Source organism: Staurois parvus, unplaced genomic scaffold (genome assembly GCF_062004578.1).
Source record: "Staurois parvus isolate SC_StPar_1 unplaced genomic scaffold, SC_StPar_1.0 ptg000133l, whole genome shotgun sequence".
Classification (NCBI taxonomy): domain Eukaryota; kingdom Metazoa; phylum Chordata; class Amphibia; order Anura; family Ranidae; genus Staurois; species Staurois parvus.
The window spans coordinates 7,996,867-8,009,502 of NW_028317929.1; the positions used below are offsets into that span (position 1 = coordinate 7,996,867).

A 12,636-nucleotide genomic window follows, 5' to 3' on the forward strand; every position below is an offset into this window, starting at 1 on the left:
TACATTAAAAATGATAGCACTAGCTGCAATATTTAAAATGAACATATCCATTGCCAAAAAAATAAAGAAGATATGGAAGAAAAATAAAAAGGCAGCTTATTTACTAAAATGTGCAGACAACAGATCACACTAATAGAATGAACTCACTTGGTAGCAGAAAACTACTTTATGTTATACATACATTGCATGTGATAATTTCCCAGCTAACTATATTGCTATATTCCAGCTAACTATATTGCTTGTCCAGCATATTGTAACCAGGCTTTTTTGTGGCATTGGCGCAGCAAAGGCTTCTTTCAGGCAACTCGATAATGCAGCTCATTTTTGTAAAAGTATTGTCATATTGTGTTCCTAAAAAAAAAAACACTGTCTTTTTACAGGAGCAGCCTGTGTTTCTCCCGAGGTTACCTGTGGTTTTTTTTTATGTATCCCGAACAATTCTTCTGGTAGTTGTGGCTGTAATTTTTCTTGATTAGTGATAAGAATGTGCAATTCCATAAAATTAGTGAATCACAAACCAAAGCAATAATATCCAAGGCCCCTTGAAATACAAAATTACACTATATATGTAAACAAATCAATAAAAGTAGAGGGTAGCCTTTCTCATATCTAATATTTCCCCTAATAGCAATAGTGAAAAATACAACCACATAAACCAAAAACAAATAATGTAACAAAAAAGTCCAAGTGTTAATTACTAGGAAAGTCCTCACAGACCACATTCTTGTGAATAAAAAAGGAAGTGAAATGATCAATTCTTCTTAGTATAGTCAACAGTGTTCCACCAACTTGTCCAGAGGAATTGCACACTCACCAGATGTGCATCACATGAAATGCATTGAGGCTGAGCCGCACACGTCATTATCAGTCCCTCTCCTTCATTACATTTGGTTGCTGGAATGCAGCCCGGCCACAGTACGAGTGGCGGTGTGAGGGAAGGGTCCCTCCAGTAAGCTGTTTATGTTGGTGCCCCTCTTTCACCAAGTGCATGTGAATGTATATATTTTTCATATTTATTTTATGATTTTAATAAAACTTACTACACTATAAGTATTTCCACTTGGGCTTCTCTCTGAGATTTGCTTGATATTGGAAATGGTTTACTAGTAAGTGTTTGAGAGAATCATTTTCAGGGATTCTGCATAAAGAAGTGAGCACCCAATTTGGCCATACACAGGATCTGTCACCGAATACTTTGCTGGACACTTTGGTGGCTGAGGTGATCTTGAGAGTGTGCAATTCATCTGGACACATTGGCGGAACACTGTTGATTAAACTAAGAAGAACTGATCATTTCACTTCCTTTTTTTATTCACTAGAATATGGTGTGTGAAGACTTTCCTAGTAATTAACATTTGGCCTTTTTTTACATTATTTGTTTTTGGTTTATGTGGTTGTATTTTGCACTATTGCTATGAGGGGAAATACTGGATATGAGAAAGGCTAGCACCTACTTTTATTGATTTGTTTGCAATCTTTCTTGGTCTACCTGACCTTGGCTTGGTATCAAGAGATCCCCGAACTTTACACTTCTTAATAAGTGATTGAGCAGTACTGACTGGCATATTCAAGGCTTTGGATATATTTTTATATCCTTTTCCATCTTTATAAAGTTCCATTACCTTGTTACTCAGGACTTTTGACAGTTCTTTTATCTAGCCTACTCAGTGCATCCATGTGAGAGCTAACAAACTCACTGACTATTCATACACAGGCACTAATTGCAATTTAAAAAATCACATATGTGGGAAATTAACCATTAATTGCCATGTTAACCCTTGTGTGTCACCGTGTGTGTCTGTACCAAGGCCAAACATTCCAGGATATGTAAACTTTGGATTAGGGCTATTTGGGTGATTTCTGTTATTGTTGTGATTTAAAAAGGAGCCAAAACACCTATGTGATAATAAATGGCTTCACATCACTATCCTTAAATAAAAGACACAATCAGTCATACTTTCAATATAAAAGCCAAAATTTCATGATTTCTGCCAGGGTTTGCAAACCTTTGCACATCTGAAAAAAAAATAAAAAATATATATAGTATATGTCAAGTGCTATTATATACTCTGTATGTATTTAAACTGTAGTGGTTACCAGTATTGTTTGAATTTTTAAGACAGTTACGACCCATATCATATAATTCCCATTATTTTGTTAATTAAAGCAGAGTCAGAATCCTAAACCAAATTGGCAGAAGTACAGAATTTTATTTTTATGTGATCTTTCTTTGACCTGGATCCTGCTAAGTAGGCAGACAGAAACTTGCTAATCCAAATGCAGAATTTATGCACACACCATATGAGTTGAACAGTGACAGAACAAGATTCAGACAGATAGAGCTCATCATTTGTGTATTAGGTAGCTAATCTTGTAAATCATTGTACAACTCCTCGCAGCCAATTCAGAACATCACTAATGAGCATAGGCGTGGGAAAAAAAGAGCAAAGTGCTTGTTTTAATCAACTCTCCATCAGCAAAGCTTATCAGTCACTGGAAAATCCATACAGCCTGAAATGGCTTTGCTATTTCTTTCATGTCCCAAGTACTTTAAGTGTGAAACAGAAGAAATGGATATCTGGGTAAGCTTAGTCCTATAGCAGAAGAACATATGAATCATAGTATGACACTTCTGGGTGAATAGAACAAAAACATTCAGTACTGTAATATTACAAAATAGTGTCCATAATTTGTACCTCTTCATTCCCCCATACTGACTTTCATCAGAATGCAAGTGGCATCAGCCTTGACTAGCCTAACAGCTGGAGGGTCAAGGTTAGCCATCCCTGGTACCAACAATCTGCCAGCCTATGATTAAATTTATGCTGTGTATGATCAAATATTTTATAGCTATAATAACAGGGCAGAACATCAAGCTTCACATGTAACAAACTGCTTCACCATAGTCTCTAGGGTCCTATGCATTCGTCACTACTACAGTACCTTTGCAAATTTCAAGCAATCCTTGTTCTTTGCCTTGTCTTTATCCTTCAGATCAAAGTTATAGAGAGCTCTGCAAAGTGCCGGAGGTTGTTCTATTTTCTTTAGAATTTTTACTGAACTTGCAGGAACGACTCCGCTACCTCCATTTACTTCTCCATGATACCAATTCTCATCCAGCTGTTTTTGTAGGATAATAACATCTCCGTTATTGAAGGACAAGTCGCCGGGAGATCGTCCTTTATGGCTCAATAAAGATTTTGCATGTGGAACCTATAAGAGGAGACACAGGTTAGCTTATAAGTAGTTTCACAAATCTGTTTCAATTTATTGGCATTTCCTTTGAACGATACTATCAAACTGCTTTCTTTTTTGTTGTACCTTTTCATACACAGCAGAGTGCATTTTTTGTTAGCTTAAAGTGGCCAACAAGCTTCCGCAAAGACATTTTCATCTAGTAATCCAGTACAAATGACTGTGATGCCATCATACAATTGCATACTGCAGTCAGGTAATCTGAGCCCACATATTGAACAGTACTCCTAAAGGGAGAGTTCATCTAAAAGTGATATTTCAGTTATAAGTGGATTGCAGTTGAGTTTGCCTCTGCTGACTTCTTGGGGAATCTCTTGGGGACTCTAGCTGCCAGACTAACCTGTTTAGTTACAAGCTACTGCTACAAAGCACACATAACATTCCTTATGCTGAATTCCTTGTCCAGTAAGTAGTAGGAGAAATAGTAGTTTAAAAGCTTTGGATCCCAAGAATAGAAATAGCGTCATAAGCAGATGTTCAATCTTTTTGAATCTATGTTTTTTATTAAAATACAACATATTATCTTGTGATCTTGCTCTGAAGGCAGGGCGGTCTTTAGAAGGCCAGTTATAGACTGGGGCAGTGGCCATTTTTTGTACCGTCTTTAATATTGATAAGACCCTGGGAAAACATTTCTTGCCCCCCACCCACTTTGAGATATACAACAAATAGCTGGTAGATTCAAAATCACTTTACTGCAGCAGATCACACAGTGATTGCAATTGGTTTCCTGAAATTACAGAGTATCCTTACCGCTCACTGACATTGCTAGAGGTTACAGAACACAATACAGCTCACAGATTAGTTGTTAGAGGTTATAGCACATAATTTCTGCTTGCTTATTGGTTTCTAGAGGTTACTGCACATCATTAATGCTCACTGATTGGTTACTAGAGGTTACTGCTTATCACTACCGCTCACTGATTGGTTGCTAGAGGTTACTGTACATCATTACTTCTAACTGATTGTTTGCTAGTGGTTACTGCACATTAGTACCGCTCACTGATTGGTTGCTAGAGTTTACTACACATCATTACTGCTCACTTACTGGTTGCTAGAGGTTACAGCACACATTACAGCTCACTGATTAGTTGCTAGAGCAGCAGATCCCTATTGTTCACTGATTGGCTACTAGAAGTTACTGCACATCATTACTGCTCACTGAGCAGTGTAGTGACCCCAAATAATTGAGCAAGTAAAGCAGCAGATTACTACACATACTACAGGAGATGGTCAGAGACTGCAGATGCACTACAGGAGATCATCAGAGACTGTGGATGCACTACAGGAGATGACCAGAGACTGTGTATGCACTACAGGAGATAACCAGAAACTGCTGATACACTGCAGGAGATGACCAGATACTGCAGATTTACTACTTGCCCTGCATTAAAGATGGCATTATATGAAGGTCCTTGTTTAGGCACGTCCTGTTATACAGTGACAACTATTTCCCAATTATTCTCTTCATTGTCCCCATATTACATGCTACCCTGGGTAAGAGTGTGATCTAGCACTGTCAATATCAAGAAGCTGGTCTGGAGTGATGATGTGTAGCCGATGCAGCACATGATTGGGTATTCAACATGAACTCAGGTTCTTTCTATTTAGTAACATTCACATTGCAGAGTAAACATACATTCTGCTAATTGAACAGTCCATGCTCCTTTAGTAAATCAACCCAAATGTTTCAGATTTTATTCAACAAAGAGTGCTAACTCTTATTAGCCACAATTCATAGCTATCAATCAGAATACATGCATTCCTATACATGTGGTTATCTGATAGTGCCGAATGCACTTATGTCATGTTAATGTTCATCTGTTGTTTAAACTTTGTAATTTTTTATGTTTTTTTAAATAAACCTATTAGAAATAAGAGGAGTCTACTTTCTCTTTCCTGAGCACTGCACACTTACTGTATATACTGGTACAAGATTCTGATTAATTGCTCTTAAGAATTTGCACTTTTTCTGATTAAAAAGGCCACAAATCTTGCATACCTGGCTTTAGGAAAAAAAAGTGTATGTAAACCCTAACAATGGACTAATTTTATTTGCTCCTTTTGAACTGTTAAGCACACAATTTAAAGCATTTTGTTGTATCTGTTCGAGATAAAAAAAATACCTGTAGATCATGCAAGAGATGATAACATTATAGAACAGGGGTGCTCAACCTGTGGCCTGCAGGCCTCATGTGGCCCTCGGAGCCCTCTGATGTGGCCCTCAAACTGAATACAGGTGTTTTGGTGTGCTTCCAGAAAGTGCACCACACCCACAAGATATAATAGAAGTCTATTGCAAAGCACAGCTAACCTATAGGAAAGCCGCAGGTAAACTGCTGCGCATCAGTGTGAAAGCAACTTTATAGGGGGCTCAGAATAGTAAGGGCTCATATACATTTGTAGTTTGGGGGGGTAAAACCCTATAGTTAAGATGTATTTTTGCCACACACCCCCAACCACTGGTGTGGCATCAGGAGTCACAATGGCAACCCATGCGGGGGGGCCATGCAGCCTTACTGTCACATTCTGTTTTACACTTGGAGAGGAGGGGCTACAGGGTGGCATATACAGAAACTGATCCTCTCCATTTTCCTCCTGCAACCGCTGAAAGCCGACTTCTCCTCTCTTTCTCGTCGGAATTCAGCAGCTGCAGGTGGAAACTGTTCATTATGCTATTCAAAATAAAATTTTTAAAATTCTGAACCATTTCATTTCATTGTGGCCTGCAATTTGTTACCACATCACTAAAGTGGCCCCTGCTCTTCAAAAGGTTGAGCACCCCTATTCTAGAGTCTCTACTTCTGCTGACTGTCCCCAGCTTTCTGGACTATGGAACACCTCCACCTGTGTTACTGGAATGAGGAAAGGGGGAGGCATCCTGTGGTCCTAACATGCCTCCTATTCTGGGTGAAAATGCTGATGTTGCATAGAAACAGCAAAGTAAATTTGTACTGACACAGTAGGACAGGAAGTGTGTTACTGGCAGGATCACCAGGTAAAAGAAAAAATAAAAATAAAAAAAAAGGTTAAAAAAAAGAAACTTTTCCTGTGCAGTGGGGCTGGGTTAATTGCTTGTTTTTTCCAGGGTAGAAGAGAAAGCTGTATACTCACCCAATCCTCCACTCCACCAGCAAATGGCACTCCCCCATAATTCAGTGGTGGGCTGTTCCTGCCATACTCATGTCCAAAGCAGGTCTACGGGAGTGATGATGCCAGGAACAATCCAAAGCACAAGACCACTAGACCACAGGGGGAGTAGGAGCCACTGGGACCGGTCTTGTGCAGGGAGGATCAGAAGATTAGGTAAGTATATTTCTGTTCTCCAATCTTTTTTTTTTTTTGCCCGGAGATGGACTTTAAGTTAACTAACATGTATCAGGGCTAAACTGCAATATCTCAATCCTCCTTGGATCCATCTGCAGATTTTAGAATAAAACCCATCCCGATTAATGCTGTACTATGGCTCCCACCACCTAACCAACCCCCAAAACGAATGCAGTGAAGTAATCTGCAATATTAGCATCACTTTATCAACCGCTACTTTTGTTCCTCAAAAATCCCTTAGGGGTTGATTTACTAAAGGCAAATAGGCTGAGTACTGAAAGTGCACTTGGAAGTGCCCTGCAAGAGCACTGATAGTACAGTTGCTCTAGATCTGAGGGGAACATGCAAGGAAAATAAAAAATGGAATTTTTGCTTGCACATGATTGGATGAAAAAAATTATCAGAGCTTCACCTCATTTCAAAGCTTCTCCTAGGATCTAAAGCAACTTCACTTTACAGGTGCACTTGTGGTGTACTTGCAATGCACAGCCTATTTGCCTTTAGTAAATCAGCCTCTTAGTTACTCATGCTGTGGTGTGGAGTGCCCAAACACTTTCCAATGATGGTTCCCAAACTAAATCATGTTTGTCTACCATTTTCTTGTCATGAAAGAGCTCCTCTTATGGGACACCCTGATAAACAATTGAAAGTACCGATATCTGAAAGATTTGGATTCCTACAAATGAAAAACTGGATCCACCACCTTACCTTAACACTTAAATTGGTATCCACGCTATGCTCACTCAAGTCAAACAAATCTTACAAACTATACTCACATATTAAAAAATCGGAAGAAAACCTTGCTGCCCACAAATCACAGACTGAACAGGAAAGAATCTGGAGCAATATTACCAAAAGTCCAACAAAATGTTATATGTTGGTATAATTGAATGAGCCAACCGCAGCTAAAACAACAGTTTTCATGGATGCAGTTTTCACGCTGACAGCTCGAGGGGAGAGGAGAGCTGGTAATCGGCTTTCCGCGGAGGGGACATGTACACTGATCATCAGGGCACTGATGATCAGTGTGCCCTGATGATCAGTGTAGCCCCAGCAGTGCCAGCTGTCAGTGTCCATCAGTGCCACATCAATGCCATATATCAGTGCCTACCAGTGCACATCAATGCCACATATCAGTGCCCATCTGAGCTGCCTTTCAGTGTCACCCATCAGTGCAAGTAAGTGCCACCTATCAGTGCTGCCAATCAGTGCCACCTATTAGTGCCAGTCAGTGCCGCCTATCAGTGCCATGTATCAGAGCTGCCTTTCAGTACCCATCAGTGATGCCTGTGAATGCCCATCAGTGCTGACAATCAGTGCCACCTATCAGTGCGCATCAGTGCTGCCTAACAGTGCGCATCAGTGCCGCCTATCAGTGCCACCTAACAGTGCCAGTCAGTGCCACCTAACAGTGCCCGTCAGTGCCACCTATCATTGCCGCCTATCAATGCCATGTATTAGTGCCATGTATCAGTGCCATGTATCAGTGCTGCCTTTCAGTGCCCATCAGTGATGCCTGTCAATGCCCATCAGTGCCACCTACCAGTGCCTCCTCATCAGTGCCCATCAGTGCCACCTATTTCATATGGGTACAGTGTTGCATGGCCGCGCAATTGTCATTCAAAGTGTGACAGCGCTGAAAGCTGAAAATTGGCCTGTGGGGGAAGTGGGTATAGGTACCCTGTAGGCTAGGGGTTAAATGGTGTTGCCTCAGAAGGGGGGTAGTCTTATATGGCGAGTATAGCCCAAAACCTATGTTTTAACTGGAAAATTAGGGGGTTGCTTTATACGCCGGAAAATACGGTATATTGATTATGGCCAAAATTGTAGTATTTCAAATATATGGCAATATATTTGGGAAAAATATTTTTTAAATATATTTTTCTTCCATATGGGATATATTGCATAATTTTGCCCTCTCAATCCAACACCCAACTATGCAGCGCAACCATAGAATCCTAACCTACTTCTTTTCTATGTTTCCCTCCATATCATGTTGTTCCCCCATTCCAAAAGCTGCATTACTGCCTTTCCCGTTCCAGACAGAACATACAATTTTAGGCTTGCTTATACTGTAAGAAAAAAAAATGTAGTTATGTGTTCATTGTTTCTTTGTCTAATGAACAATTTGAATACTTAAGCGGTGACCCCTGCAAAGACTCATCATTACCATTTCTGCTTAACAGTATAGAAAACCCGAGCTAAAATTATTGAAACTGAATAATATTGTAATGGTGAAAACATTTTTCTTCTAGTTAAATGCAGACAGTCAGATCATTTGTTTATACATCTTCGATTAATTGCTGGTTGGTTGACATAATAAAGTCAGCACAGCAGAGTACAAGCAGCCCTACTGAGCTGAAATTCCGAAACACAGTACAGTATGCACATTTGTGAATATTTGGACAATTTTGTTTAAAAGGGAAAAGGCACAAAGCATAAATGTTTCTGTTGTTATGGAAACCAAAGTGGAAATAAGCAACATATACCATTTTCAGGATCTGTTCTGTACATAGACCTCCTGCATTGCTCATCAAATATATTAACCTCCCTGGCGGTCTGATTATGTCAGTATTTCTGTGCTCAAAGTGGTACATTGTTTTCAATGGAAATATGTTTTTTTTTTATTGTAGGCCTGTAATTCTTAGGAATAACTCACTGAAATCTGTCCAAACAAGAGTCTAGTAAACATTCCGGGTATGTTAAAATTTGAAACACGAAATCATAAATTATAATTTAATAAATAATAAAAAAAAATAATAATATAATGATAAATTTAATTCAATAATGTAATCAAACCAAAAAACACTGAAATTTTAAATATAGAGCCAAGTTCGCACATCACTGAGCTCAGTCGCAAAATCGTTTTCAGTGTCTGATGACGAATTTCCCCACAAATCATTATCACTCAATTCTGCAAGTAGTTCTAATTTACTATCGCTGTTCTCTAGCTGGTCTAAAACCGATTTTGACCTAAAGGGTCGATTTTTGGATGCCATGGACGTTTCTCAGTTTCCAGGCAGAAAGAACAGTAAAAATGTAGGCAGGGCACAGGACAAAGCACTAGGGACAAAATGTATGTGAAATGGTTTGGTATAGTAATGTAATGCTATCAGATTTTAGTGTATTGAGTGAATGTCAAATTTTAACATTTTTTAAATTCCCGCTGGTTCCGTACCCCATACGTATCGACGCTCGCAGGGAACGGAACCCGGAAGACGGATGCTGGCATTGGCTGGAGGACATGGCCGAAGATGCTGTAGGGGGGACATTGCGGGACCGCAGGACAAGGTAAGTGCTCGAGGGATCCCTGAGCAACGCTGCAGTGTAATCCTGAGTGTAGCTTGGGGTAACCGCTTCTGGTACTGAAAGTTAACCCTGAACTACACTCGGGAATACCGCCAGGTTTGTTAACTAGTTGCCGACCGCAGATAGCCAAATGACGGCTAAACTGCGGCCGGCCAGTTCTGAGTGGACGTCATATGACGTCCTCCCAGAACACGCTCTCCTGCGCGCCCCAGGGGGCGCGCACCCGGCGATTTCCGTGATCGCTGTGTCCTACGGACACAGCTGATCACGTGATGTAGTAAAAGGCCAATCATACCGGCCTTTTACCACGTGATCAGCGGTGTCCAATGACATGCTGATCACAGGGAAATGCAAGTGCTGGTTCTCGGCTGCACTTTCCTCACGCTGTCAGATCGTGAGGAAAGTACTGCCGAGAACCGGCAGTTGTCAGAGCGGGGATCGGCACCGATCATCAGGGCACTGATGATCAGTGCATAAAAGTGGCCACCCGCCCAAGTCTATAACTGGCTTATGAAGCAAGGACACATAAACAGGCATCACATAGTGAATAAAGGGGAGAGAACAATGTTCTTGGACAACTTGCCAGCCAGCTTGCTAACAACCGAATTAACCTGTCTAACAATATGCGTTTATAACAGGGGTTTAGTTAGCACACATTTGCAAATACATACGTAAGCCACAGAGCCACGACACGGCACCCTGGTAATCTGTGGTCCTAACTCTAAAATTTGTGAGTCCCCATAGTAGAGGCACATGCATTTAATGGATAGATCATGGGCAGGTGGACCTGAGGGAGCCTGTTAGACAGGTTAATTCGGTTGTTAGCAAGCTGGCTGGCAAGTTGTCCAAGAACATTGTTCTCTCCCCTTTATTCACTATGTGATGCCTGTTTATGTGTCCTTGCTTCATAAGCCAGTTATAGACTTGGGCGGGTGGCCACTTTTATGCATGTTTGAGTTTTTGGTACATGGGTGCACTAGGGCCCTGGTTGCCATTGTGCTACATGCTGGGGTCCAGTGCACTCCTTTGCCTTTAAGAGGGGTGGCTCCCTCAGGTCCACCTGCCCATGATCTATCCATTAAATGCATGTGCCTCTACTATGGGGACTCACAAATTTTAGAGTTAGGACCACAGATTACCAGGGTGCCGTGTTGTGGCTCTGTGGCTTACGTATGTATTTGCAAATGTGTGCTAACTAAACCCCTGTTATAAACGCATACTGTTAGACAGGTTAATTCGGTTGTTAGCAAGCTGGCTGGCAAGTTGTCCAAGAACATTGTTCTCTCCCCTTTATTCACTGATGATCAGTGCCCTGATGATCGGTGCCCAGCAATGCCACCCGCAAGTTCCGCCCACCTGTGCCCAGCAGTGCGCCCACTAGCTCCGCCCACCTGTGCCCAGCAGTGCACCCACCTGTGCCCAGCAGTGCACCCAACTGTGCCACTCTGCAGTGTCACACACCTGTGCCCAGAAGTGCCACCTACCTGTGCCCAGCAGTGCCACCACCTGTGCCCACCCAGCTGTGCCCACCAGTGCCACCCACCTGTGCCCACCCACCATTGCTGCCCACCAGTGCCACCCACCAGTGCAGCCCAGCAGTGCTGCCAGTCAGTGCCACCAGTCAGTGCCCAGGGGTTGTGCCAGTCAGTGCCGCCAGTCAGTGCCCAGCAGTGATGCCAGTCAGTGCCGTCTATCAGTACCCATCATCAGTGTCACCTATCAGTGCCGCCTATCAGTGCTGCATATTAGTGCCGCCTATCCGTGACACCTCATTAGTGCTGTCTATCAGTGCCGCCTATCCTTGCCACCTCATTAGTACTGCCTATCAGTGCCCTTTAGTGCTGCCTATCAGTGCCCATCAGGTCTGCCTATCAGTGCCTATCAGTGCTGCCTCATCAACGCACATCAGTGAAGGAGAAAAAATACCTGTTTGAAAAATTTTATAATAGAAACAAAGAAACTTTTTTTTTTCAAATTTTTTGCAATTTTTTAATTTATAGCGCAAAAAGTAAAGCGCCCAGTGGCGATTAAATACCACCAAAAGAAATCTCTATTTGTGAGAAAAAAATGATCAAAATTTCATATGGGTACAATGTTGCATGACCGCGCAATTGTCAATCAAAGTGCGGCAGCGCTGAAAGCTGAAAATTGGCCTGGTAAGGAAGGGGGTATAAGTGCCTGGTAGGCAAGTGGTTAATCATAAAGACTGTGTAAATTAATGATTTAACGGAGTCCTTATGCACTTTCTGGTCAGGGAACCAAGCTGTTCCTCTTGCTCAGGAAGAAAAAAACGAAGGATAGAACTAAGAATTTAGGATCGGATAGATAGATCTGTTGGATACAATACCTTAGCTCAAATGAGCTATTATGTTTATCTCTGCTGAATACTCATTAACACCCCGGTCACACTGGATGTGAATTGGCATGCAATTTGCATGCCATGAGACTTGCAAATCGCATGCCAAGTCGCACCCTATTGTCCGCAATTAGAACGGTCATACCGGCGCGGAGCAGTAGTGCAAGTGCTACTTTTGGTGCGATTTGCATAGACATCTGTGTCAGATGTCTTTCCAATCACACCTGAAATCGGCAAGTCACCCGACTTTTAAATAGTGCGACTTCACTGTAAGTCACACGATTTAAAAGTAGGGTTTGATGTGACTGGGGTGTGAGGCACATATATACAGGTAAAGGAGCTTCACCTTATCACAATCCAGCCCCCATTTATGAAAGGAGAACGAATAA

At 41.6% G+C, this 12,636-nt stretch overlaps 1 protein-coding gene across 1 annotated transcript in view; it reads right to left on the reverse strand.

Moving 5' to 3' along the window:
- The window catches only part of SH3RF2 (SH3 domain containing ring finger 2), a 188,611-nt gene that overhangs the window by 85,676 nt on the left and 90,299 nt on the right, over positions 1-12,636 (reverse strand). The window contains exon 2 of the mRNA XM_089673020.1: positions 2,944-3,213. Coding sequence (XP_089529146.1) covers positions 2,944-3,213 — 270 coding nt within the window. The remainder of the gene's footprint in view (positions 1-2,943; positions 3,214-12,636) is intronic.